The sequence below is a fragment of the Vespa crabro genome, chromosome 2 (assembly GCF_910589235.1).
Source record: "Vespa crabro chromosome 2, iyVesCrab1.2, whole genome shotgun sequence".
Lineage (NCBI taxonomy): Eukaryota > Metazoa > Arthropoda > Insecta > Hymenoptera > Vespidae > Vespa > Vespa crabro.
In genome coordinates, this window is record NC_060956.1 from 14,522,194 (window position 1) to 14,548,716 (window position 26,523).

Sequence of the window (26,523 nt, forward strand, 5' to 3'; positions counted from 1 at the left end):
TTCAAATCGATCTCGATATAAGTTAGACGGAGAACAAATGAACGAAATAAAGGGGAACGGAAAAAAAGAGTTAAAGAAGCTGCAAGTTGCCTGGACACTTTTTTCTTTTTTTTTTTCAGCGAAGAAATCGCGCGCTTCCATTCACGCAGTACGCGGACCGCCTCTGCTTTAGCTATGTTGGATCCAGATTTCAGGGTGACGATAGTAAGAGAATAAGGAGAAAAAGGGAGAAAGAGAGAGAGAGAGAGAGAAAGAGAGAAAAAAACTGGAGAAGAGAAAGAAAAAAGAAAGAGAGAGAGAGAGAACAAGAGCGCTGCGCGCTATTGTTTTCTCGAGTGGCACTCTCTGGTTCAATGCTCGCTCGGCTCCCGGTACCAGATGTGCAAGAGACCGTCTGGTTTCTTCCTTCGTACGTTGCGTTACGATATATCTTATGTTACTGCCTTTTCTTTGTATAACTTCATCAAAATCAAGATCCGAGTCGATATCGTCTTAATATACTCAAAATAACTCACGTTCTTCATAAATTGTATGGCATTTTTGTTTCTTGCTCTTGCCTTCTTTTATTTTCTTTTTTCTTTTTATTATTATTATTATTCCCCATGCAAATACATATGTTGTTATAATTAGATATAATAAGGGTGAACAGAGGTAAAGGGTTTAAGGAATAATTAATATAATACACGTCTCTAATTTAATAGATTATTTTATAGCGGATAATGTATATTATTTGTATGTTTATGTACAATATGAACAATAACTATTTGCCTATCGTAATACAATCGTTAAACACAACTGCCATCGAACAGATCGGCCGATTGTCTTGCGTTTTACCTACAAAGACATTCGTATAAAAAGTAAGACGATAAAACGCTTAGAATGTTATGATAGTCGAGAGAAATTTTTTTTCTAGATTGAAATAAAAAGAAGAAAAAAAAAGAGAAAAATATTCTATAATAAAAATATGAATATGATAAACGACAATATTACTGTATTCAAGAAGTATGAAATATTATGCAAATTAATTGATATTTAAGATTAATGGTTTCAATAGAGAGATATGTAACAAAAAATAGATCGCAAGCGAAAACGAATCGTATCTAGAAAAATTTTTCAACAGATTTCATACAAAAAAAATAAAAGATATATATTAAACATTTATTGAATATATAAATCCACACATATTGAAAACAATCACATATATAACAAATGCATTATAATTTGTAAACTAAATAAATGTATGTTTTAATTTTAATGTTTAGATTAGACTCGTTTTGAATGCTTTCTTAGATTTAATTAACATACCATTCTCTTATGAATTACAAACAAATACATATATATATATATATATATATATATATATATATATATATATATATATATAATATATCTCTCGTTAAAAAAACCCTTTTTGTTCCCTTGATAAATTGCTTCAAGTTAACATAAATTTATATATATATATAAAAAAAAAACGAACACAATTTTTTTTGCAGATTGCAATTTTTTTTCCTGATTCTAATCTACATACATATGAAATTATGCATTTATTATGTATGATGTACGTTTAACACGTAAGAACTACATCGAATGCTATGGCGTTCGAACGCTACCGTGAACACAGATATGTTACTCTCTATCATCTTTTAAAATAAAAGATGGTTCGATTGTTAATAATAACAAAAAGGTTAATAAGAATTATTCACATCGGCATTATAATCATACGTTCCGCTATTTTATTACACTGTTAATTCGATTATCTAATTTAATCTATTATGCGATTTAAAAAGACATAAAATAGAATATAAAAAAATATCAGAGCGAACGTCATGAAAAGGATAAAAGTAATTCATTTATCGTCTCCACCCACTACTTCCTCCGCTACCACCTCCATATCGATCAGAATTGCCATTCTAAAATAACAAAAAATTAGATTAATATAAGTAGATATAGATATATAATTATGAAGCAAGAAATTTCGAATAAATAAACGATTTACGAGAAACAAGTCAGTGATTATGAAAATGATCCAAATCATATATTTCTTATTTTCAGATATTTTGACATTTTAGTTTGAATTATTCAAAAATTATATTTCTATGATGACAAACAGAAAAAAATAAGTAATATAAATATATTTATTTTTGAAAAGTAATTCTTCTATGTAATTTACAAATATATACATTTTAAGAATAACGTGCGACGAAATTGTCATTTAATATCTGAAATGGCAGATTACCTTCACAATTACTGGCTCAAATGTCAAGGATTTTTATAAACCAATCGGAAAAATAAAAGTTAATATATACAATGTCGTAATCGATAGATATATATATTTAAAATTTAATTTCTAAATTTCCATTTCAGAATTCTAAGATTCAAAAATTATAACGATTATCGAAATAATAAAAATAACTTACCCTTTGTTGATAACCATGATAATTTTTCTGAGAAGATTGATAATTGTTTCCATTTCGGGCTTGATGTTGCTGGTGTGAGTAAGGATGTCTTTGTTGCTGACGATATTCTATGGATCGGTGTTGAAGATACTGAGGTGCCGGACCATAGCCACTAGCCCATGGCCCCGACGATAACGAGGAGGATCCACTTGAACTAGCGGTGTTATATCCTCCCGATCTCGATTGATATCCACTATGATATCCTGAAGTATAAAAAATAGATTGATTTGCCAAATGAACCAACAAACATGTATAACATTAATATATATATACATATATTTGAGGTATTATTAATACCTTATAAATATATAAAAAATATGAGGTATTATATATCATATATACTATTATAATATTTAATAAAAAAAAATTCCTATTATATATATTCATAACAATAATACATATATAAGTATAAAATAATACCTTAAATAAAAAAATACATTCATAGGTCAAATCTACATATATGTCTGATATATATATTAGTTTAGACAAATAATTTCAACACAGATCAAATAATAAAGAGCTAAACAAATAAAAGTTTATTCGTCTATTAATAATTAGAAATATCGTAAATCGAACATTAAGATAGCCGAATGCAAGCTTTATGAATTTACCAAGTAGACGCGATTAAGAATTTCTACTCAGCCCTAGGTTATCGAAGTATTTACTACCTTCTACGAGGCGTTGAAAAGAGAGAAAGATAGAGAGAGAGAGAGAGAGAGAGAGAGAGAGAGAGAGAGAGAGAGAGAGAGAGAGAGAGAGAGAGAAAGAAATAGACAATATTCGAACGTAGGTGAATAGGAACGTGCCGGCGCGTGTCCTGCCATCCATCAAATAATACAACGCGTGTTGTATGACGTCGCGACTACTAGAAAAAGAGAGAAGATCGTGTGAGGGAGTGAGCAAGGCGGGGGAGAAGAAGAGGGAGACGCATCGTGTTTGTCAGCATCACGAAACGTCATAACGTCGCTTGGCAATGCTAATAACGGATTTTCGAAAGGGCAACATGCAGCACGCGGCAGCGTTCACCAAGTTCATCGCTTCATGAAACGTGCTTCGCCTTGTACATTCGTCTATTCGAATCCTTTCATTTTTCTCTTTCCTTCTTTCTTTTTTCCTATACACCTACGCGCGTTCCACGAGCAGGACGGTGGAGAAGAAAAAATAAAAGGAAAAAGAAAAGAGAAAAAAAATGGAAAAGAAAAAAAGAAGAAATTAAGGGCACGATATAATGATCGCGCTGACAAAAGAACAAAAAGCGCCGACCCTTCTTCCCTTTCTCTTTCTCTCTCTCTCTCTCTTTCTCTCTCTCTCTCTCTTTCTCTCTCTCTCTCTCTCTCTCTCCATCTCTCTCTGTCTCTAACTCCTGCTTCTTCTTTTACTACTACTACCCTTATGAATATTTATAAGTCTGTTTGCGAAATGCGAAATCGTGCACTTTACCAAAGAGTCAAGGGGAATTTGAAATAAGAGAAACGATGTTAAGTGGGGATGGAGGTTTGAGAAAGAACATGAGTGATATTCGTTTGATGTAACCTGACCAAAGGAAGGATCGATTAATTTTCATCGAGATCTTACCTAATTACACAGTCAATTGAACGTGACGACATCGTTAACGAAGATCTATATTTCTTACATATTTGCGTACAAAAACACCGTCTACAATCTATATTAAAAGGATTACAAATTTCGATGAATTTATCAAAATACTAATCGTAATGAAAGAACTTCCGAGAATCGATTGGATCCTTTTTTATAAAAACAAAGGATTTCAGTTTGAAATTCGTACAGAGTGAAATACATAGAGCCACAACGAATTACCTACGAAGTAAATCGGAAGACGGATTATCAGTGACGCACGATAAGCGTATAGTTTGGCTCAATCGAGCTCCTAATGGGAGGCGGCAAACAGCGTCGATACTATCGAGGGTCGAAGGGGTGGTCTCGTTCGTCGTACACGCCAGTTTATAGGGTCTCCCGTTCTCTTCGACTACTACTAGTAGGCAAAGCCGTTGTGCTTCCGCCGTATTTCTCCTTGTATTCTTGCTCTCGCCCTCATTCGTTCTCTTTCTCTCTTTCTCTATCTATCTGTCTGTCTGTCTATCTGTCTGTCTCTCTCTCGCTCAGCGGCCAACAATAACATCCCCCAGTGAATTCCAAGCAATACGTAGCAAGCAACGGGAACGGAACGCTAATCCTCACTCTCGTCCCCCGTAGCTCACCTCGGGTAGGCGCGCGCGGGCGCACCAGATAGAAGGATAGAGAAAGACAGAGAAGGTAGGATGGGTTTAACAGTTTACATGTCGGATCATCCCTCGTTATTGTTGCGTTTATGATAATAGGAGACGTACGGGACGCACGTCCGATCGTTCCAATCCCTCTTCTCGAAATCATCGAGCTGCACCAAAATCGTTACAGGCCCAAATGTACCCCCTTTTCTTTTCTTTTCTTTTCCTTACCTACCTACCTACCTACCTACTTAATTAAGCTTTTCACTTTATGACGATAGAAAAAAAAAAATAAAAATAAATAAATAAATAAAAAACAAAGGAAAAAAATTTGTATACTCCTAATATTCTCCCACAGCAAAAATTTCTATTTTTCATTTCATTTTATTTCATTTTATTTTTTATTTTATTTTTTATTTTATAAATATAAACTAAATTATCTAGTTAACATTTATTCGCGAATAATAAACATCAGATTTCAGACAAACGAACTTTCAAGATAGATCGATTAATTACGAACAAAGTAGATACCCAATGCGACTAGCAGCTATACCCAATGGAGATTCTGGGAAACGTACTGTTAAGTATCCACCACGTAATTACATATATTTGAAATCGGAGAGAAAGATTAAATGAGAGTGAACATGGCGAAAGAAAGAGAAAAAGAGAGAAATATTCGTTTATATGTACATTCATATAGATATATATATACTTATATATATATATATATATATATATATATATATATATTATATACATATATATATATATATGTGTGTGTAGGTAAATGCGCTTGTACTATATAGCTGCCTATCTGGCATGGGTATTGGATTGGATTGGATCGCCGCGTCAGCAATACAAACACTCGAAACCTCGATGTGGGTCGGTTTCTCTCTCTTTCTCTCTTTGCCAGTCCTGTTTCAAACTGAAATTACACTTTTCTGTTCCTACCCAACTTTTCCTCCCCGCGTTTCGATATTGCTTTGCACATTTTTTCTCTCCCGCTTTTCTCCTTCCTTCTCTTTTGTTCTTCCACCGATTTCGTTTCTATGAGAAAAAAATGTGGATCTACGAAACGATTGAAACGATCTCTAACATAAGTTGTAAACTTTTTCGATATTCAATGAGAATAGTCTTCTATCTTAGATCTTTTAATTCGCAAAGATTTACTTTACAAAGTCGACGAAAAAAATCATATATACAAGATAATAAGAATTCATTTTCTAGGATTGAAAAATACGCAGCCATTAAAATAGATAAAGAGAAATGACAAGTACAATGAGAGATATGGGGTTTTCTTTTTTTCTTTTTCTTTTCTTTTCTTTTTTAGTTTTTTAGACAAAGAATTAGAATTCTTTTACCGCATTTTCGTTGAGAGCGACGGAAAAAGGGAGAAATAGGGAGAAAGAGAGAGAGAGAGAGAAAGAGAGAGAGAGAGAGAGAGAGAGAGAGAGAGAAGTATGGCCAACCGACTAACTCGAATGAAAAGCCAGACATTGCTGGTTAAGAGACACTTTGTACACGCTTCTCCTAGCGCGTATCTGAGCACATAAAAAAAAGAGTTAGAGTAAGAAAAAAGAGAAAGAAAAAAAGGAAGAGAAAGAGAGAGAGAGAGAAGAGTCGCTTATTTAGCTTACCTTTTACTTACACGTGCTGTACAATGTTTACTTACACCCACCTAAGTATATAAGGCCAGAGGCACGACTCAAGAAGAATAATGTTTGTGTAAGACGAAAGGATAGCGATTTCTATAAAAAAAAAAAAGAAGAAAAAAGAAAAAGAAGACGAAAAGAAACGAAAAAAGAGGAGAGGCGGGAGTGGGGTAGAAAGTGTAGGGTCAAGGTTAACAAGTTACTCGTATGTAGATCAAACGAAATTATAGATAAATGTAAACATTGACGTTTGCCAAGCTTGATCCCTAACTCGAGGTTATATATTAAGAATTATATTTCTAGTAAATTATCAACATTGAAAGTCTTGATAGACTGAAATTTATAGAGAAATTTTACGTGCTTCCGTCTTAGCGAATGCATCCTTGAAGAAAAACGGTAGCTGCAGCGGCAAAATGGCGTAGTACTGCCTTCCAAGTACCACTCGCGCGCAATTTCTGACGTCTTTGTTCGCTAGCCCTTTCGTCATCCTCCCCCGCCCTATCCCCCGCCACCCTCAACTCCTCTTCCAAACTTTACTTTCCACCATTTGCGATCCAGCACATTCGATAGAACTAGTGGTTGTAAAAGCGGCTACAAGCTACCGAACAGGAACGAAAAATAAAGAGGCCTTTCCCCCATGAAGCCAGTTAACTTGCCAGCCGACTCGAGAAAATAATTCCTCTTTCGCCTCTCATCCTGGGGCTAACCTTTTTTCTTCTATGTCCATGTCTCTCTTCCTTTCAATCTTCTTGCGCGACTTTTCGAAGCAGAGAAAGAGAATGGACGAGAAAAAAAATGAAGGAAAAAGAAAGAAAGAAAGAAAGATTTCCCTCTTTCTCTCTTTCTCTCTTACTCTCTCCTTCGCTCTTTAGCCACTGGAAACGAAGGCCCTTGAAGACGGCCCTTCTAGCGCCTCGACGAGTCAGCCAGCGAAACTAAACGAAAGGAAAGGAAAAAAAAAGAAACGTTTACCCCCCACCTCTCACTCTTTCCCTCACTCTCTACCCCCTCCTCTCTCTCCCTCTCTCTCTCTTTCTCTGTTTTTCTCCTAAGCGCTCTTTCGACGAAGTGAAACGCTCGAGAGAAAAACGCTAGGCTGCGTGCAGGAGAGCGCGCTCTCTTGCTTATTCTTCGCTTTTCTATTCGTGACGCGTATGCTGAAGAACAAAACCAACGTTTTCTTCCAGCAAAATTGTTACGGCCATTCTTCGATTCAATTGCCGATAAAGTTCAAGTACGAGAGGGTAGGAAATTCTCTGATTTCTACGCATGATCACCATTCATGGATATTTTCTTCGTTACGAGAAGAAGCAAAAAATAATAAAAAGATGACCTTGGAGAAGAAGAAGAGAAGGAAGAAGAGGAAGAGGAGGAAGAAGAAGAGGAGGAGGAAGTGGAGGAGTAGGAGGAAAAAGAAGAAGAAGAAGAAGAAGAAGGTAGACAGGACATCGAATTTTGTTCGGTGGGTGTAGCGAGTTGCGGCACGGACTGCTGGTGCGGTACGGAAACTTTCTAAGTGGTGGAACGACGACGGGGTAAAGGTGGTATAGGGTAGAGGGTAAAGGCAGGGTATAGAGGAGGGAACGGAAAGAGCGACGATCGGACGAGGACGGAGAGAAACACTTGACCCTGCCTGCTTGCCGCACAGCCGATGCTGGCACAGCAAACCCCACCGTGCAACGTGCGTTAATAAACGCATCGAGATTGTGTTAGTTCCGTGTCTGTGTCCCCTTTCTCTGTCTCTGTCTTCCCCCCTCTCTCTTACCCTCCTCCTCCTCCTTCTTCCTTCACCCCTCATCCGCTACCGCCCCAGTGCGACGCGGCGTGGCGAATCTCCCTCGCGCCTTCCAACCTTTTCGCTCGCTGCGCACGCCTACCGTTCACCCACACTTCCTCCTCCTACCCTCCTACGTAACCATCCTCCTTCTCCTTCTATTCCTCCTCCTCCTCCTCTTCATCTTCCTCCTCCACCTCTTCTTCTACCGCGCATGCGTCCCACAAGAAATTACGTGCGCGTGTGCGTTGAAACTACGCGTTACGTACATCTCTGGAAGTATACGACCACACGCAAATATACACCTACGATATCGCCGCACACTTATATACTTATGGATATGTGTGTATGTGTGTGTGTGAGTGCGTACGTGTGAGTATATACGCGCAAGAGGGCAACTCGGTGCGCACGGCCGCTCGCGAGTAACGTGTTGACTCTTCTGATCGTTCGGCTCCTAATTTATTTACAATTTTGCAAAGGGGGAAGTCGGATTGATTTGAACCCTATTTCGCGATATAATACGAGAGAGTAACCATCGTGTAAGAAGGGAGAAAGAGAAACAGAAAGAGAGACAAATCTTTACTATTAGTTTTACTAACTTTTATGATTTGATATCTTGGTGTTATTTTATTTATTTATTTATTCATTCATTCATTCATTCATTCATTCATTCATTTATTTATTTATTTATTTATTTATTTATTTACGTGATCCTTTCCGGAAAAAATAATTTTTCTTTTTTCTTTCTTAGTGATTAATCGATTTAAAGCTATATATGAAAATTTGCTATGTGAAAATGTAAATCGAACAAAATCGTATGTTCTTCTTTCAATTTAACGCACGAAGTCTTTCGAAGAAAAACAAGAGAAGAAAGAGAGGAGAGAAACGAGGGAGGAAAAGAAAGAGAGAGAGAGAGTGAGAGAGAGATAAAAAATTAGAGAGATAAAGATAGAGAGGGAGATAGATAGATAGATATATAGATTGGTAGATAGATAGATAGATAGATAGATAGATAGATAGATAAATAGAGAGAGAGAGAGAGAGAGAGAGAGAGAGAGAGAGAGAAAGATAAAAGCAGGGTACACTCGTGTCAGAAGCGACCAATAAATTTATCGAGCGGGTGTTGGCATGGAGACTGCCGGACAGAGCTCGGTTGGATGGTCCGGAGGGCGATGAGAGGCCACTCGAGAATCCTCCAGGAGCACGTCGCGGGGAAATTGGAGGCAGCCACCACGATGCTTCTACCGGTGCCCAGAAGGAGGAACGCGAAGAGCGAAAACGGATGAGAGAGAGAGAGAGAGAGAGAGAGAGAGAGAGAGAGAGAGAGAAAGGTAGAGAATGAGAGAGAGAAAGGTAGAGAAAGGTAGAGAATGAGAGAGAGAGAGAGAGAGAGAATGAGAAAGCTAGAGAATGAGAGAGAGAGAGAGAGAGAGAGAGTAGGAGCGAAAGTACGTCGGAGGGTGGCCACCCTCTTGGCGGACCTCCTTTTCCATATTGTTGAGAAAGAGAAAGATAGAGAGAGAGAGAGAGACGAGGGGGTCGAGGGATATCGATTTCTCGCGGTGATCCAATCAACGACGGCGCCTTATCTGACGCCTTTATCGGCGCCTCCAACCTGCTTCTCGTGAAAGGTATTACACCGAGAGACAGATTTTATAATTTCTTTTTTTTTAAACCAATGACCAATCGAATACGATCCAATTGTATACGTTTATGTTATTTCCTTTATGTCAAACTCATCCTGTTAAAGATCCTCGTATATTGCAAGAATAAAACTGTAAAGGTAATATCAATTTGGTGCCCTTTTTCACGAAATACCGGATGATTCTTCGAGAGAAGTTTAAATCGAAGCAGTGACACAGCCAATATTTAACTACAGCGTACTCACTCGAGAATTTCTTTCGCCAACGGATAATGTTTAATTCATTAACCGCATTAATTATTCATCGACGATGACGAGAAACGCTGATTCCGATGGTTCTTCTCTCTCTCTCTCTCTCTCTCTCTCTCTCTCTCTCTCTCTCTCTCTCTCTCTCTCTCTCTCTCTCTCTCTCATTCTCATTCTCATTCTCTAACACTCGCTCTCGGTCCCTGTCTCTCCAAGCCGAAAAATATCGTCTCCAAGCAACGTCTCTCTTGTTGAAAACCGACTTGGGATCTCTCAAGAAGAGCGAGCGATCCTTATATCTCCGGTTTCTGTCGAATAAATCGTACTCCTCTCACTACGATATTTTAGATGCTTGAATATTGGCTTCAGAGGAAGACATGTATACCTAATGGAGAGGGATGGACAATCAGAGAGACAGACGTTTCCGTATATACGAACAGAGTAATCCCTCTGATATTGTTCAGAAACAATAGGACGTCCGTCCCTAATTTGTACGGACTACCGATTACGTTTAAACACGACCCGTTAAATCGAACCATCTCTCTTTCTTGCTTGCTTGCTTGCTTTCTTTCTCTCTCTCTCCCTCCCCCTCTTCTCTCTCTCTCTCTTTCTTCCTCTTTCGTCAAAAGTCAATATTTTAGCATTCTGGCGAATGAAAGAGACGAATGAAAATACTGGAAAAAATTTGCTAACATGGTATTGGTAGATGCGACGGGAAATATATAACGCTCTTAAAAAAAAAAATTTATTTCTATTTTAATTAGCTTGCGAAATTCATTCATAATCAGTCGATATCAAATCGAGTCTCGATCGTGTCAAGGCTAAATCAAGACTATCGAAGATATTTACATATATATATATATATATATATATATATATATATATATATATATATATATATATATGTATATATATATTATAAAACGATAAAATTATGAATTTATGTTAACACGAAACGGCTTTTAAACGATGAATATTTTTCATTTAACGTTCGATCTTACATTAATAGACTTTAGTCGAACATCAAAAATCCCTCGTAAGATTGGAGATCGAATACGAAGATATGATTTACTACCTAGGAAACTCTTCCATTAAACGTGCTCAACGGAACTCAACGAAAATATGGATAATAGAAAGCGCAAGGCAGAGGCAAATAAAGTGCAAACTCGGCCCGGTGAGCGTTCAAGTTGTGCTCTTGGGACCTATACCGGTCCAACTCTCGTACTACGTTTGATTTGAGAGAGCGAGAAAAAAAAGTGTAGAGAGGGAGCAAGCAGAAGAGTGAAAGAGTAGTGCGCTCAGCGTTGTAGGACTCTCCGCTGGAGAGGCCTCTCTCTCTTTCTCTCTCTCTTTCTCTCTCTCTCTCTCTCTTTCTGTCTCTCTCTCTTTCTAGCTTGCTCACGCGCTCGCTCGCTCACTCTCACCCGCTTTAAGCCCTATCCACTACTCATTTATCAAATAAATCAACACAGCTACTTGTACACCTGCGAAGAGATTCAGTAGCACTGGCCCGTGCCGTCCAAAAGGGCTACGACGATCGGCGATTCGACCGTTTTCTTCTTTCAGTGAGAAATCAATAATTTTCTCGATTGATCGAGAAAAAACAGATTTTTCGTTTTTTTTTTGTTTTTGCTTATATGACTGATGAAAACATATTATTCCCATTAAGAACGATCTAAGGGATTTCCGATAATATAATATAATGTAGAAAGATATCCAATAAATTACGGACTAATAAGGAGAGAGTTGATTAATATTTAACTGTTAAAAATTAAGAAAAAAGTATAGATAATATTTTATGTTTTCTTTGACTATCATACTTTATCACAGCCTAATATCAAATTCCCTCTTTCATACCCATATTTGATAATGACGGTCAAATGATAGTGACCTATTCATGGTTATTGCATAATAACGTCAATTTGTATGATACGATCAATAGTAATATAAATTTATATATTCAGGCTAAAAATAAATTAAAATATATAAAATGAATGCTTAACATTCTTTCTTTACATATATATATATATATATATATATATATATATATATATATATATATATATATGGCGATTCGATTTTACGAAGAAAAAAATTCATTTCCTGTAAAAGGTAACAGATAGAGAGAATAAAAGAGATTCCTCCCCTGATAAAAGTAAAAAAAACTCAAGATATCGAGGAACGTATAAGATAAAGTAGAGTAAATATTAAGTAGGTGACTAGGTAGAGCATTAAATAGGAAACATGATAAAACGAAGGAAAGAAAAAAGAGAAAAGAGAGAGGAAAATTGGAATATCGAAAAAGGAAAATCAGAAATCTAAAGAAGAATTTAGTTACGTGGGTGCGTGAAGAAACGAAGAAAAGAAAGAAGGAAAGAGACAGAAAGATAGAAAGAAAGAGAAAAAGAGAGAGAGAGAGAGAGAGAGAAAGAGAGAGAATTGAATGGAAAAGGATAGAGTCAAGATCGGGAAGGAGAGTAGGTACATTGCGAAGTAGAAGAAGAGACCGAGGATGGTCCTTATGCACCGAGGACCCCAGGATACCGGCAAGGAGTATCCTAGAACTGTCGAGGATGCTTCACACCCATCGTCCTCTACCTCGTGCCTCTTCCATGGCCACCCCCTCCCCTCTCTTCCTTCCTCCTGCCACCATCTGGCTTCTCCTCTTTTCTCGTTGTAAATATGCCCCTCTCCGCAACCCATCAGGATCCGCTCTTACAAAGAGAATCGTCGGCGTCGTCGGCGACGTCGCTGTCGTCGTTGTCGACTTCTCCTCCAAACGCTACACCGAGAGGAATATCGCGTCTCGTCTCCTCTCTTCCCTCCTTTCTCCTCCTCTTCTTCCCGCCCACTCTCTCCCCTTTCTACCCCTACTCCTCACACCACGTCTCTCATCGTTCTATGTACCGCGAGACTTTCGTACGGATTGCGAGATCAAGAGCTCTTCGAAGGCACTGGAGTTAAGTTTGAGTGCGGGTGTGCACGAAGGCGGTAGTTTCTCTCTCTCTCTCTCTCTCTCTCTCTCTCTCTCTCTCTCTCTCTCTCTCTCTCTCTCTTTCTCTTTCTCCCTCTCTTTTTTCTTTCCTTCTTTCTTTCTGAATCGAGAGTCACTCTTTTCTTCGTTAATACGAAGATACGATCTTCTTCTATATCTGTTATAGGTGGATAACTCGCTCTATAGATACAAGGGATTGTCGTGGCTTGAAAAAATAAGAGATAAAAACAAAAGAAATAAAAAAAAAAAGTAGATACTCGGACGAATGAAATTCTTCGAGGCAAAAAAGAACATTCTATTCTCGAACAAGATCAACGGCAGCATTCCATGAAGTCCTGCGGGTAAACCTGTTGACAAGCCACACCGTTCGAAGGCGTTGAGTCGTAGAAACGATGAAATTAGATCCTTCGGAAGGAAACGAAGACGATGGGTCAACAAGTCGTTGGGACGAAAACTAGATTGCACTCTGTTCTCTTTGGAAAGGACGGAGGTAAAAGAGCTTGCCCGGATCCGTAACTCGATACCGACCGCGGTAATCGAGACCCGTCATGGATCTGCCAATCGAAGAGCGTTCCCCCGGTGATTGTACTTCCGTTTCTTGTCGGAACCATGTTCTACTAGTCGGTAAGAGAAGAGAAAGAAGTAACTCGATAAAAATAACTTTTATCTTTTTTTTTTTCTTTCTCTTCACGCGAGAAAAAGAGTAAAGAACATGGCTTTTGGAGAAAAGGAGATGAATTTCTCTCTCTCTCTCTCTCTCTCTCTCTCTCTCTCTCTCTCTCTCTCTCTCTCTCTCTCTCTCTCTCTCTGTCTCTCTGTCTCTCTGTTTCTCTGTCTCTCTGTCTCTCTGTCTCTCTGTAACATTTCTCTCTATAGAAATAGGAATGACGTGGTAGTGTATGGAAGGACGCAACGCCTCGTAAATCCGATTTAGATGGATCATCCTAGGCTGTTCGATGCTCGGCAAAAGGCATAACGAGGAAAAAATCGTGAGAAGAAAAGGAAGAAAAAAGAAGTCGTACTTTAAAAAGAGGTAGTGGCGCTGGCCCAGAAGGTAAGCTCGTTCCCTCGGTTCTCGCGGAAATGAGGTGGAAAACCGCACCCTCGGCACCCAAAGACGGTTCACCTTTTCTTCAAACCTTTTTCCTCCCTCTTTCCCTCCCATATGCGATCCGCCCGGACTACAGAACTTGGATTTCGAGTAGGTACCACTTTCTTCTGTGGTTTCTCGATATTACAAATGCGCTTCGAATACTCGAGCAGGCTTCTAAATCTATCCGAGCGTGAGGATATCGTCGGAAGATCGGAATGTTACGTACTGAGAACAATTTTCTTTCGAACTTTTCCAAGATTCCTCCTCTTTCGGGAAAAAACATAAAAAACGAAGTGAACTCGACTCCCTTAACCATCGGCGTGAAACACTTATAGATGTTTTACATTGTGATCGAAAAATTCGATCGAAAATGTCCTTAGATTTTTGGAGAAACTAACGAGAATTTATTTTCTTTTGATTATGATTTTTTTCTTTTTAATTTCTTTTTTTTTCTTTTTTTCTGTTTTTTCCTTTCTTTTTTTACTTCTTTTTCTTTTTCTTTCCCAAAGTGGGACTAGAGGAAATGGGTGATTCAAAAGAAATCATAGCTTTGTGCGCTTCTTTGCTTGTTGTTCGAAGAGAGAAAGAGAGAGGGAGAGAAACTGTTCGCCGTCTCCTTCTACTCCATCGTATGCGCGTGCATGCGTGTACTGAGGGAGGAAAAAAACTCGTCGTCGATTCTGAATTAATCTCATTCGACTGCACCCTTTATACGTTGGTTCTCCCTCGCATCCTGCGGCGAGACTCCTGGCCGCTTCGTGGCTTCAAGGTTAATTGGAATGAAAGCGAAGAAAGAAACGGGCCGACGGAGAAAGAGGAAGAAGAAGAGAAGTAGGAAGAAATCTTGATCGCGACGATGATTTTTCTTAGCGCAATGAGATACGCTTAACAGCACGTAAAAACCGTCTTCTTTCTCTCTCTCTCTCTCTCTCTCTCTCTCTCTCTCTCTCTCTCTCTCTCTCTCTCTCTCTCTCTCTCTCTCTCTCTCTCTCTCTCTCTCTCTCTCTCTCTCTCTCTCTCTCTCTCTCTCTCTATCTATCTATTCTTTTTTATCAAATAAGACTCGAAAACGGAAAAATTAGCCCCTCAAATGAATGCCTATGTTTCTTCTTTCTTTTTCTCATTCCCTTCTCCTTTAGTTGGAATAACTGACTACTTTTTGCGAAAATCAATTATAAAAAGCCTATAGTTAGTTAGTACTACTAGCTTTAAAGGCCAGATATCCCATTACGATCGTTTTTATTCTTCCGATCGTTTTCGTATTTTTCTGTTTTTTTTTCTTTTTTCTTTTTTCTAATCCAAGCACAGAACGATTTTTATCGATGGAATCTTTTATCTTGAAAAATCTTTTTCTCGAAGATATTATGCTCTCGAAGAGTAAGAATCGTGCAAACTCCATTGCGCCACTCTGATCAACAAGGATGCTACGAAGAAAGGAAAGCGAGAGAATAATGGGAAAGGAAAATTAAAGGTTAAAGAACAGGTGTACCGAGTGATCCTTGACAATAAGAAATAGAAGGAGAAAGTTAGGTTGAAAGAAAAACCTTTAGGCATCCTCTTCTGTGTCTCGGAAATACGCACCATTTACTTCTTATATGTGGTATTATAGATTAAAGAAGGTATGAAAAAGGTCCACTATTCATCTGTAGTTGAATATCAACGAAGAAAGAAATGGAAGAGCGTTCGGACTCTTCACAATGATGCTGATGCATTTCCATTTGTGTAAAGTAGTCGTTTGCAAACGTATTCGAGCTAGGTCACGGGGATGTAATTCAAGATGACGCACTCGTCTTCGACTCTTTGAGCCTATTCGAAGGTGACTCGTCCGTTTAAAGCTTGTTTTGAGTGGCATTATGACTACTCCATACTATACTCTATTCATTATAAAACTATCATTGTTTTGAAATTGCATCTCTACTTTATTTTATTTCATTTCATTTTTTTTTCTTTTTTATATAAGTAGATATTATCCATTTCTAGAAAATGTAATGAAACATTAAAAGTATGATGATATCGTCAGCGATTGAATACCTCTCGATAAGTTTCCCCTTGTATAACAATAATGATGGCGCATAGGTAATAGATAACTATTATAATAAATCAAAGTTCGATGAGATATCGATTTGATGATAGGGGTGGAGAGACAAGTTTAGGGTTTAAGTAAAAGTCCAAACGAATCAATCCGTTGACCCCTTTAGATTCTATATATCGGACGTTACTGGGGTTGAGACGTTCACTTTCCATTCACCACTAGAAATCGCGCGAACAACCCTCTGTTCTGTAAATCGAGACGGTTTAATAGAATTTCACGCTCCTCTAGGATTGACCAGAACGAGAATCGGTGATTGCTCTTGCGGAATCTGAAAATCGGTCAGGCGAGGAATTGATAATCAAAGCGACTCTTTGCCGAGCATCTATCTATCTATCTATCTATCTATCTATCTATCCATCTATCCATCTATCCATCTATCCATCTATCCATCTATCCATCTATCCATCTATCCATCTATCCATCCATCCATCTATCCATCCCTCTTTCTATCTATCTATATATCTATTTCTTACTCTTAGTTTTTTATTTATTATAGAAGGATCTTCGCGTTTGTATTCATTAATATAAAAAAAAAAAAAAATGAAAAATCGAAAATCGATCATTTTTTAATCTCTTTTCGATCATACATGGAAATATAACCGTGTTAATAAGAAAAGTACCTCTTCGAACTTTACTCTACACGGAGAACGAATAAGAAAGAACTTTTCTAATTGCTAATACTTCTTCTTCTTTCTTTTCTTTTTCTTTTTCCTTTTGCACTGACGACTCCAAGAGCGTCACAGAGGTCTCTACTTTCCTCCGCTTGTTCCGGAGGGAGAAACAAATCCGTATCTTTGACGAAGTCGAAGAACGAAAAAGAGAGAAAGAGAGAAAGAAAGAGAGAGAGAGAGAGAAAAAGAGAGAGAGAAAGAGAGAGAGAGAGAGAGAGAAAGAGAGAGAGAAAGAGAGAGAGAAAGAGAGAGAGAAAGAGAAAGTAGTGGGCGTACGTGTCCTTAAGCGAGAACGGGCTTCCACGCTAATGAGGCGCGGCGTAATTAGTGAGACTGTCTACGCGGTGGACCCTTCACGATAGGGAGGATCCCTCTCGACGGGACTCGAGTCTCGGTGTCTCTCTTCTTCTTGTTCTTCTTCTTCTTGCATTTAATCCCTCTCTCCCTCCCACCCTCCCTCCCTCCCTCCCTCCCCCTCGCTTTCTCACTGTTTCGTTCTCGACGCATTCTCGAGCGATTTCTTATTCTTAGCCGACGCAAAGCGAACCATTAAAAGTTATCAAAATTTCGAACAGATCTCGATCAAGGTTGATCACGTGTTTGTGTGTGTGCGTGTACACAACACGTTATGTCAAGGATGCTAGTTTCAGTAGGTGGCTTAGGAAAGGCGGAAGACCGATTTAGAGCACAATGCGGCTCAATGCCGGGGAAATTAGCCGCGGCGCTGTCGGTGACGCCCGTCAGCCCCACACTTAGAGCGAAAAGCATCGAGCTAAAGAGGGACTACCGTATCCATCCCCGATGCCGTCAAACCAAAAAAGAAGAGAGCATAGGCTGCCGCCTGCACGAGTAGTATTATCGATATCATCATATGACGTTCGATCCTATCTCGATCTGAATCTCAATCTCGATTTACGATCCTTACTCCTACTCGACACCTCGACTTTTTCCGAGTAACCTTTAGTACCTTTAGAGATTTCGAACTCAAGTAAGCCTATAAAAAAAAAAAAAAAATAAAAAAATTGATGTACGTATTAGATCGAAGATCTAAGAATCGTGTCTTCATTTTGATTCACCTTCGAAAGTGAATCACGATGGATCTTCTATAGCTTAATAGGCCTACCATAAAATAGCTACGCAGGTAGGCCTCCACTTGAGTAATATGAATAGGCTAAGAATGAATGGACGTTTAGAGAGAGAGAGAGAAAGAGAGAGAGAGGAAACTGCGGGCATCTACGACTCCTTTATCTCTCTTTCTTCCTGTCATTCGTGCTATCTCTTCGATGTAGTCTCCTCTCGTGATTGCTTTCTTTCTCTCAGTCTTTCACTTTTTTGTCTTCTTTTACTTCCTCCATAAGTAAAAAAAAAATAAGAAAAAGAAAGAGACAGAAAGAGAAAGAGAGAGAGAGAGAAATATAAAGGAGCTTCGTTCGTATCGCACGGCCCTTCTGGATTCGACCACCGTTGAATTCACCGTCGAAGCACTAATGGATGGATAATGGCGTGTAATGGACGACGCGTACATTACGGGTAATACCTCGCGTAGGCGTTTTTGTAGTTTCTCAAGAGACACGAAAAAAGAAGGAGAGAAAGAGAGAAAGCGAGAGAAACGATAAGCGGACGTACTCGTCCGGTGGTTAAAGAAATAATCGATGAGGTGGTAATTTTTACGAGACATATGCATCCATAAATACAGATGTTATTTAGAAGAACATTCAAATACTAACTTCACGTCATTTTCATACTTAACTATAATTTACTACGGAAATTGAATCGTCGATTTAATTTATCGATGTAAATTAACGTGCACGCTCATTTTAGAAGAAATAGAACGATTTATGAAATGAATCTTTTACGATTAAAAAGTGGGTTTGTAAATTGGTGGGGTCAAAATCTAAACATCGAAGAAAAAATGTAGAATGATTCTCTTAATTAAATCCTAAGTAATTTGTTCATACACAATTCGGTAGCTCTTTCTTTCCCCGTAACTTCAGATCAGAAGACTCGTCTTGCTATTGCTCGCACGTTTCGAATTTTGCTGCTGTTTCTGCTGCTGCTGTTGGTGCTGCTGCTGCCGTCGCCACCACCGCCGCCGCTGCTACCGCTGCTGCACGAGTGTTTGCAGTCCACTCGAAACCAGTCCCGAACGAGCTCGCGTGAGACAGAGAAGAGAGTAAAGGACGTATGAATAGAGACAGAGCAACGCTCTGCCACCAACGAGGCGAGAGGCCAGGAACGTAGCTTAATTTGTCTAACGAGGGGCCCGGCACCTGTCATCCCAACGACGAGAAGATGGACGGATGGACGAGACCCTTCCTTTTTTCTCTTTCTCTCTTTCTCTCTTTCTCTCTTTCTCACTCTCTCTCTCTCTCTGTCTCTGTCTCTGTCTCTCTCTCTCTCTCTTTTTCTCTTTCTCTACTCTCTCTTTCTTTCTCTCTTTCTCTTCTCATCGCCTTTCACCCCTGCTGAGGAGAGAGAGAGAGAGAGAGAGAGAGAGAGAGAGAGAGGGAGAGGATATACACTTTTGCTTGCTTACATGAAGCTCGTTTTCTTGACGATCCGTCGACGTTATACACAACCGATAAAAATACTCGAAGAAGAGTTTACGACGTAGTATCTCGAAGATACTCCCATAATATATGTACCAAATCTCGAGTAAGATCCTGATTGATTGGGGGAAAAAAAAAGAAAAAGAAAAAGAAGAAGCGACGAAAAGCCGAAAAATTTATGGAAATAGACTTACAAACTACTTTTGTTTGCTCTAATAAAATTAACTTCTCTTTTTTTTTTTTTTTTTTTTTTACGATCATCGTACACTGATAAAGATATTCGAAAAAGATATATCTTGAAGATATTTCTCGCATAAGAATATATCTACGGGTACCAAATTTCGGATCAAATTCTGAAGAAATTCAATCGAGAATAAAAAGTAACGGAGAAGAAATGACGCAAAGCCGAAAAATTTGTGGAAAGATGAATTACGGGAGAAGTTTGGTCTTGACACCGTGACACTCAGAAGAGGCGTGACCTGCAGACACGCGCGCGCGTGCCTATATCCGGCGGACTTGAACGTAAAAACAAAACGTTACGCCGGCTGCGGGCAAACGTGTGTGATTGATTTACCGAGGGATGTAAATGCCAGAAACAGTGCCGCGTGCCGACCACCCTTCGTAGAAGAAAGTGACCAAAGATATGGTAGCCCGATAGCCATTCTTTTCCGGAAAAGATTATTGCTTTTCTAATAACACTAAAACATTATTACAATTGAACCGGCAATTATAAAAATGATCTAAGTCATATATTTTTCATTTTGAGATATTTTAATGTTCGGGTTTAAATTATTTATAAAAATTATTTTTCTATAATGACCATATTGTATGTAATAATGAAAATCATAATAAAGATTAGATAAAACATGCGACAAAATTTTAAATAAACATTTTTAATAAAAACCCCTTGAAACCAATCTGGTTTCAAGTAGTTAACTGGTTGTTATTATTAATTTATTATTAAAGTATCTCAATAATTTTTATCGTAAAAAAGGTTTTTAAGATAGAAAAATATCTCATAGAAATAATTATCGTAGTTACGTACAACATAGCTATCGTTTGTAAATGGTTACTTTGAAAAATAGATTTGAAAGAGGAATACTATTCGTAGAATTTTTTGAAGTATTCGAATAACGCGATAACGACGTGGAGAATGGCGAATGACGATGACGAGTTGTCAGCATTTGTTTCTCCTTTTGCCAACGGCGAATAGGACTTGCAGCTCAACGCAATCGACGACAACGACGACAACGATCGTGACGCGAAAGGGGATGAGGGTGAAAGAGAGGTACATCCGCTAATTGGATAATTACAGAGTGCACCGCGTTTGTTTTATAATTGGGCGAAAGCCGGGGAACCGTTGCTTGACTCGACGTGCCAAACAACGAAACGGCCGGAGTCACGCTCTACGTGACGAACTACCCTTTGAGCTAATCCGGAACGAGAACCCCTCGGCCTTGCAATACCCCTTCTTCCCTTCCAGCCTGTTCTCCGAACGGATTAGTCGCGCGCGCGCACGCGCCCTTCCTCGAACGAGACTCGACTTTGTCTCGACTTTAAAGTATATCTCTTCATTTTTTATCTTCTTCTTCTCCTTCTAGTTCTTTTTTTACCTTCCTCTTCTTCCACCTTTTCTTTTTCTATTCATGAAAATGGATAAATTCTCTACAAATTTGGTCATCATCGAGACGACTGAGGGATATCGTCTTCCTCCCTTGTCCAACGTTAGAAAGGGGCAAAACGTAAAACAATAAAAGAGGGCTGATCGTAGTACAACGACAGTTATGAGAAGGGAAAAAACAATGAGGGGTTCCTTACTACTACCCAGACACACGTGGCTCATCTATGACGACCGGACGTTTATAAAGTACTATTTTCATTCTACTCCGATAATCTCAACATCGTTAAACCAAAGAATACTCGAGGGCGATCAACGAACTCTTGGACATTCGCGATACACAAAGTTAAATTAATGATTATCAAGCAATAAAATCAAACTTACCGTGATGCTGTTGATATTGCTGTTGATGTTGATAAACACTCGGAGGTGGTGGTACGTGTCCATACATCGGTAGTGCTCTATTAAAACCCGTGTGATGACTGAAAAAAAAAAAAGAAAAAATATATTTTATATAATCGAACGATCGATAGACAGAGAAATAATCAATAGTTGCAATTCGAACTTACTCGAGCATTCGATGACCAGCTTCGCTTAAAGATGCAAATCGTGTCGAAGGAGTAAAGCCGATCTGTGGCTTCCATTGATTACCATTGTTACGATTCATTTGTTCAAAGTCTTGAGGTTTCAACACTCTTGGTGGTTCTATAGCACCTTTCAATTTTTTTGTAGAAAAGATAAAACTACTATTGTACTTTGGATCCCGGAAACGTACACTGCACAAAGATATATAACGTAATATGAACAAAGATCATAATTGTTATAAATTAGAATATAATAGATCATTAGTGTTAAATTTTTCAATGAACTTACCAATATACTTTATTATTCCTCACTGGTAATCCATTGATTGGAGAAAGTAATGTAGCTCCATCTCCAATACAATCCTCTGCCAACAACACCATACCTCTCATACCATCTATACGTACTGGTGTTTCAATTTCAAATCCCACTCCATTCATATAAAGACCTTTTACAAAATTATATCCACTATTTCCCAAACCGACATACAATCGATCGTCATCACGTACATTTCGTTTTTCTAAGAAAAATAAATTTTCATTGTAAAATAAATATATCTCTTATACTCTTTTTCTTATAAATATGTAATATTGTATAATAAATATAAAAATATGTAAAATAAAAAAAAATGTGCTTGCGCGCGCGAATGTGAGTAATATTTACTTTCTGCGTCCGTTAAGCTGTCGTAATAAGGCTCTAAAGCCTTGAACAGTCTTTTTTCATCAACAAAGGGAAGCAAAGCTACGCCTTGCCAAGCAAACTTTTTGCCATTAAGATCTATCTTGAAGTCTTCTGGATAAAAATCTATGATCGGAGATTTCTAAAATTAATAGATTTTTATATAGAGAATTTTTTCAATATATTTTACAATAGATTTTATATAGAAAATGTTTACAAATTTTTCTATCATAGACCAACATATATAATACTTATAGTACTTACTGGATCACTCATTAATTTTGCCCATGATTGTGGCACATGTATACTACTAGCTGCTGGAAATACACCCATCAGCTGTTCTAAAGGACGAAACTATAACAATAGGAATAGGATTGTATACCGATACGCTTAATATAATAATATATTTATGTACAGAATATTTCAGAAAATGTGTATTTATCATACTAAAATAAGAAAAATAATTCATATAAATATATGCCCAATATATTATGAACATATGCCTTGATTTCGAGATACACCCGTTTTCGTATTATATCAATTGTTCAGCTCTCTTCATGGCTAACAATTTTTAAAGATAACAAAAACTTTTATTGTTCACTTCGAACAATTTCTGTAAAAACCAATTGAACAATTGATATAATACAAAAGTGTTTATATGAACTTCTCTTTTCTTATTTTAGTATGCTGAATGGCTATACCCACATGTTCTGAAACATCTTGTATATATAAGAAATATACGTATATACTTACTGGTACGGTATCTTTCTCAAATTCTGTAGAAAGACCACCTATATTAATAAAATCACTTGCAAAAGGTGCGTAATGATATGGAAAATACCATTTCCATGAAGCGCAACCTTGATAATAATAACGTAAAACCCAACATAAACCACGTACATATTGTAAGGCCACATTGTTTCTGTAAATTAGATTATATTACTACTTGCCATTTGAAACTATTCTCATTTAAATTATTAATTATTAATCAAATTATTTGATTACCTAAATGCGAGATTGTCGGGAGATACGTCAAACTTTGACTCATAATAACGATCTTTAAAACCATCTTCCCAAAGTCTAACTTCATCATGTGCTCGATCGTCATCGTCAGTATCATCCGCTGATACTTCGTCGATTTTGCGTTTGTTTAACTCATTTTTACCCTATCAAAAATACAATCAATATATTCGATACAAGATTACCAAAGTCAATAGAGGAAAATAAAAAAATAAATATGTATACCTCAGGACGCAGCATACTCTCGAGTGCAGTTACATTTGTACCCACCGATGCATGTTCCGATTGCATAATCGAACAAGTGGTATAATTCTGATTTTGCATGCGCATTTGATAAGCTTCATGGCGTGCATTTTCAACTGGTTTAACGGTTTGTCCTAATGGCTGGAATATCCATAATACCAAATATTTATAATTATGTTAAAAAGAAAAAAGAAAATAAAATAAATACAAAACTCACCATAGGTGCAAATTGTCCTGTAGGAATCCATTTTGGTTTATAATTGCTAAGTGTTTTTAATCTTTTTTTCTTATCCTTCTCACGTTGTTTAAAAGCCAATTCATTCTGTTGCCTTTTTTTAAAAATTTCATCCTCTACATCACCAAGTTCAGACATTATCACCTGCACTCTATCCAAATTAATGTCACCACTATCCGTTAAGAAACCCTGCGATTTTTATAAATATCTGTCAAGTAATACTTCTTAAACATATTTCTTTAATATTTATAAAAAAAACATTAGCGCAATTGTTTTTCTGATATTATTTATAGAGATTTTTTAATATCGAACAACAATATAAAATGTTTAACACAATTTAAATTGATAGTTATAAATTAATAATATGTATTTTCTCTATTAACTTTTAATCTTTAATATATACATTAAGAATTATAAAAAAAAAAAAGTAGATATACATACTCCTGTTTTATACACAGCTTTTTTGTACAAATTTACAAGCCTATCAATAGCTCCTTCTCTAATTTCCAACGACGGAAGATGAGGTAGAAAATCATTTCCTACAAAAAAACACATAAAAACCCAATCGTCTATAGCACGTTCAAAATCATATTTAAACGGTAGATTGGGCATTTGCAATTCTCTCTCTAAATATTCTCTTAAAACATTTAATCGCACAAATATATATTGACATTCTGCGGAAAATGCATTGTCTTCTTCTTTTTGATTAGGTTCTGCGCCAGTACATTCTTGCATTTCATGTCCTAATTGACCACATATATCACATGGTTTTGGTTTATTCGGTTTAAATTCTTCACGAATAATAGTAAAATTGGGTTCATGTGTGGCAAGACCCAACATAATTAAATCAGCATCAGCACCACACAAAACATGCTGTGTATTAGGATTATGATTGGGTTGAGCTAAAAAGGAAAAATAGACAATTGTGAAATTAATTCATCATTCATTGATCATTTGATTTGATATTTATATGCGATATTCTGAAAATATAATTTTACCTCTTTGTCTTCTAATAAAATCCATTATTTTGTGTTCTCCTTCTCCTGGAACATTTGCATCGCTCAGTATTACTTTTATGTCCCTCCAACCAGGATCATTATTCAAACGATCGTGTATATAATAATGTAAACATTTTGATAATCTTGCCATAAATGGAGTGCCCTATAGTAACAAATTATTTTGTATCTTTAAGTTGTATATTGAACAAGTACAATAATTTTTATAATAATTTTACAAACTGGAGTAATGCAGTTGCTATCAAAGTGCTCTTCTTTTGGCTTTTCTGGTGGTAATACGGCTCCTTTTAAAGCTAATTCAGAGCGTACCCTTTGAATTTCATTAAGTTTTTCGCTTGTTTCTTTAGATGCACGGAAACGACGTGATCTTTGCTGATTCATTTTAGCCCTAGGTGCCTGTACAATGATAACGTATTAAATGCATCAGCAAATATTTATATACAAACTTTTTATATTAATTATATGTCAATACTTACAACTCCATCTATAGCCATGTAAAGTAACTTCCTGGGTCTTACAATACGAAACAAGCGGTCAATACATTCAAAAATAGCCTCCATCATTTCTTCCTCATTCTTTGGTGCAGGTCTATAATATAACATCAAACATTATTCAAATGAAATAAAATGAAAATTAATCCTTTGCAGTTACAATATATTCTCATTATTTTGTTCCAGTAAATCCGCACTTGGCCATTTTCAGTCAATATGAAATAGTCCGCCATGATTTTGATATTTTAACATCTAACTAATACAGTACAACATATTTATTACATAAATATATTTATATCAAGTATTTACAATTCTAGTAAACAACTTGGCACAAGACTTATTGAAACAAAATTTAATGTTGCCTGACTCAATCTGGAATCCAGAATAATCAAAGGATTAATAACTTATAATTAATATACTAACTGATCTACTGGATGGGTACATGGATGAATGATTCCATTCATATCCAAATATAAATTATCAAATTCAATCCCATTTGGATTTGGATCTGCAGAATTAACAGGAACATGTACTCCATTAGAGTTTATTGGCTGTTAACATAAAACGTAATATTAATAACTATAACCTTTTAATCAAGTTTTTATAAGAAAGAAATACATATGCACGGAAATAACCATATGAACAACATTCAGATAAATTAACATCATAACCTAACATTCCATTTAAAATTTGACAACAGATTTTTCATTCTTGTTTTGGTAGCAAATATAATAAATTTCGATCAATAGATAATAATCGTTATTTAATAAACGATATTAATATATTGAAATAATTGTTATAATGAGTTAAATATGAATAAGAACAAATCATTTAACCTACCTTTTGTTCTATACACTCCACTATCATGGAAGGATATTTTCGACTTAACCATCGGAAAAACGCCGGGACACCCATGTCGTCATTAATATTGTTTTATAGTAGAATATAATCGTTGAATTTTGATTCCCTTTTACAAATTATTCACTATAGATAAATAATCTTAAAATTTTTGTGTTACACGCACTATATTCAAACATACATGAATGTCCAAAAGCATATGTTGCTTTAAACACTATATAACATAGAATGCAATAGTGTATGTGCAATTGTAGCGACTAGTGTCGTCAGCTCTCGGCACGTCGTGTAAGTATAATGACAACAACTTTCCTAGTTACAATCAGATGTCGCGTCGAAAATTGGCAACATCGATTCCTACACTAACCAATAGCGCCATTTGCTGATTAT

The 26,523-nt window shown here is 37.0% G+C and overlaps 1 protein-coding gene across 1 annotated transcript; it reads right to left on the reverse strand.

Annotated features, from left to right (window-relative positions):
* Positions 1-1,395: 1,395 nt before the first annotated feature.
* Positions 1,396-26,355, reverse strand: LOC124421564 (5'-3' exoribonuclease 2 homolog). Its single transcript, XM_046956885.1, has 17 exons — positions 26,119-26,355; positions 25,702-25,829; positions 25,264-25,375; positions 25,010-25,183; positions 24,770-24,932; positions 24,213-24,673; positions 23,754-23,960; positions 23,519-23,677; positions 23,279-23,439; positions 23,027-23,195; positions 22,538-22,627; positions 22,259-22,415; positions 21,887-22,115; positions 21,583-21,789; positions 21,398-21,495; positions 2,418-2,659; positions 1,396-1,910 (listed from the first exon to the last, which is right to left on the reverse strand). The coding sequence occupies exons 1-17, from the start codon at positions 26,191-26,193 to the stop codon at positions 1,851-1,853; spliced, it is 2,892 nt and encodes a 963-aa protein (XP_046812841.1). The 5' UTR covers positions 26,194-26,355; the 3' UTR covers positions 1,396-1,850.
* Positions 26,356-26,523: the final 168 nt, after the last annotated feature.

Bases quoted from the DNA above. Each gene is read 5' to 3' on its own strand.
- LOC124421564 (XM_046956885.1), bottom strand. From the start codon at position 26,193: ATGGGTGTCCCGGCGTTTTTCCGATGGTTAAGTCGAAAATATCCTTCC. The intron at 25,830-26,118 runs GTAGGTTAAATG...TTATGTTAACAG, and splicing joins TGGAGTGTATAGAACAAAAG to CCAATAAACTCTAATGGAGT. The intron at 2,660-21,397 runs GTAAGTTTGATT...TTTATACTTCAG, and splicing joins GCAATATCAACAGCATCACG to GATATCATAGTGGATATCAA.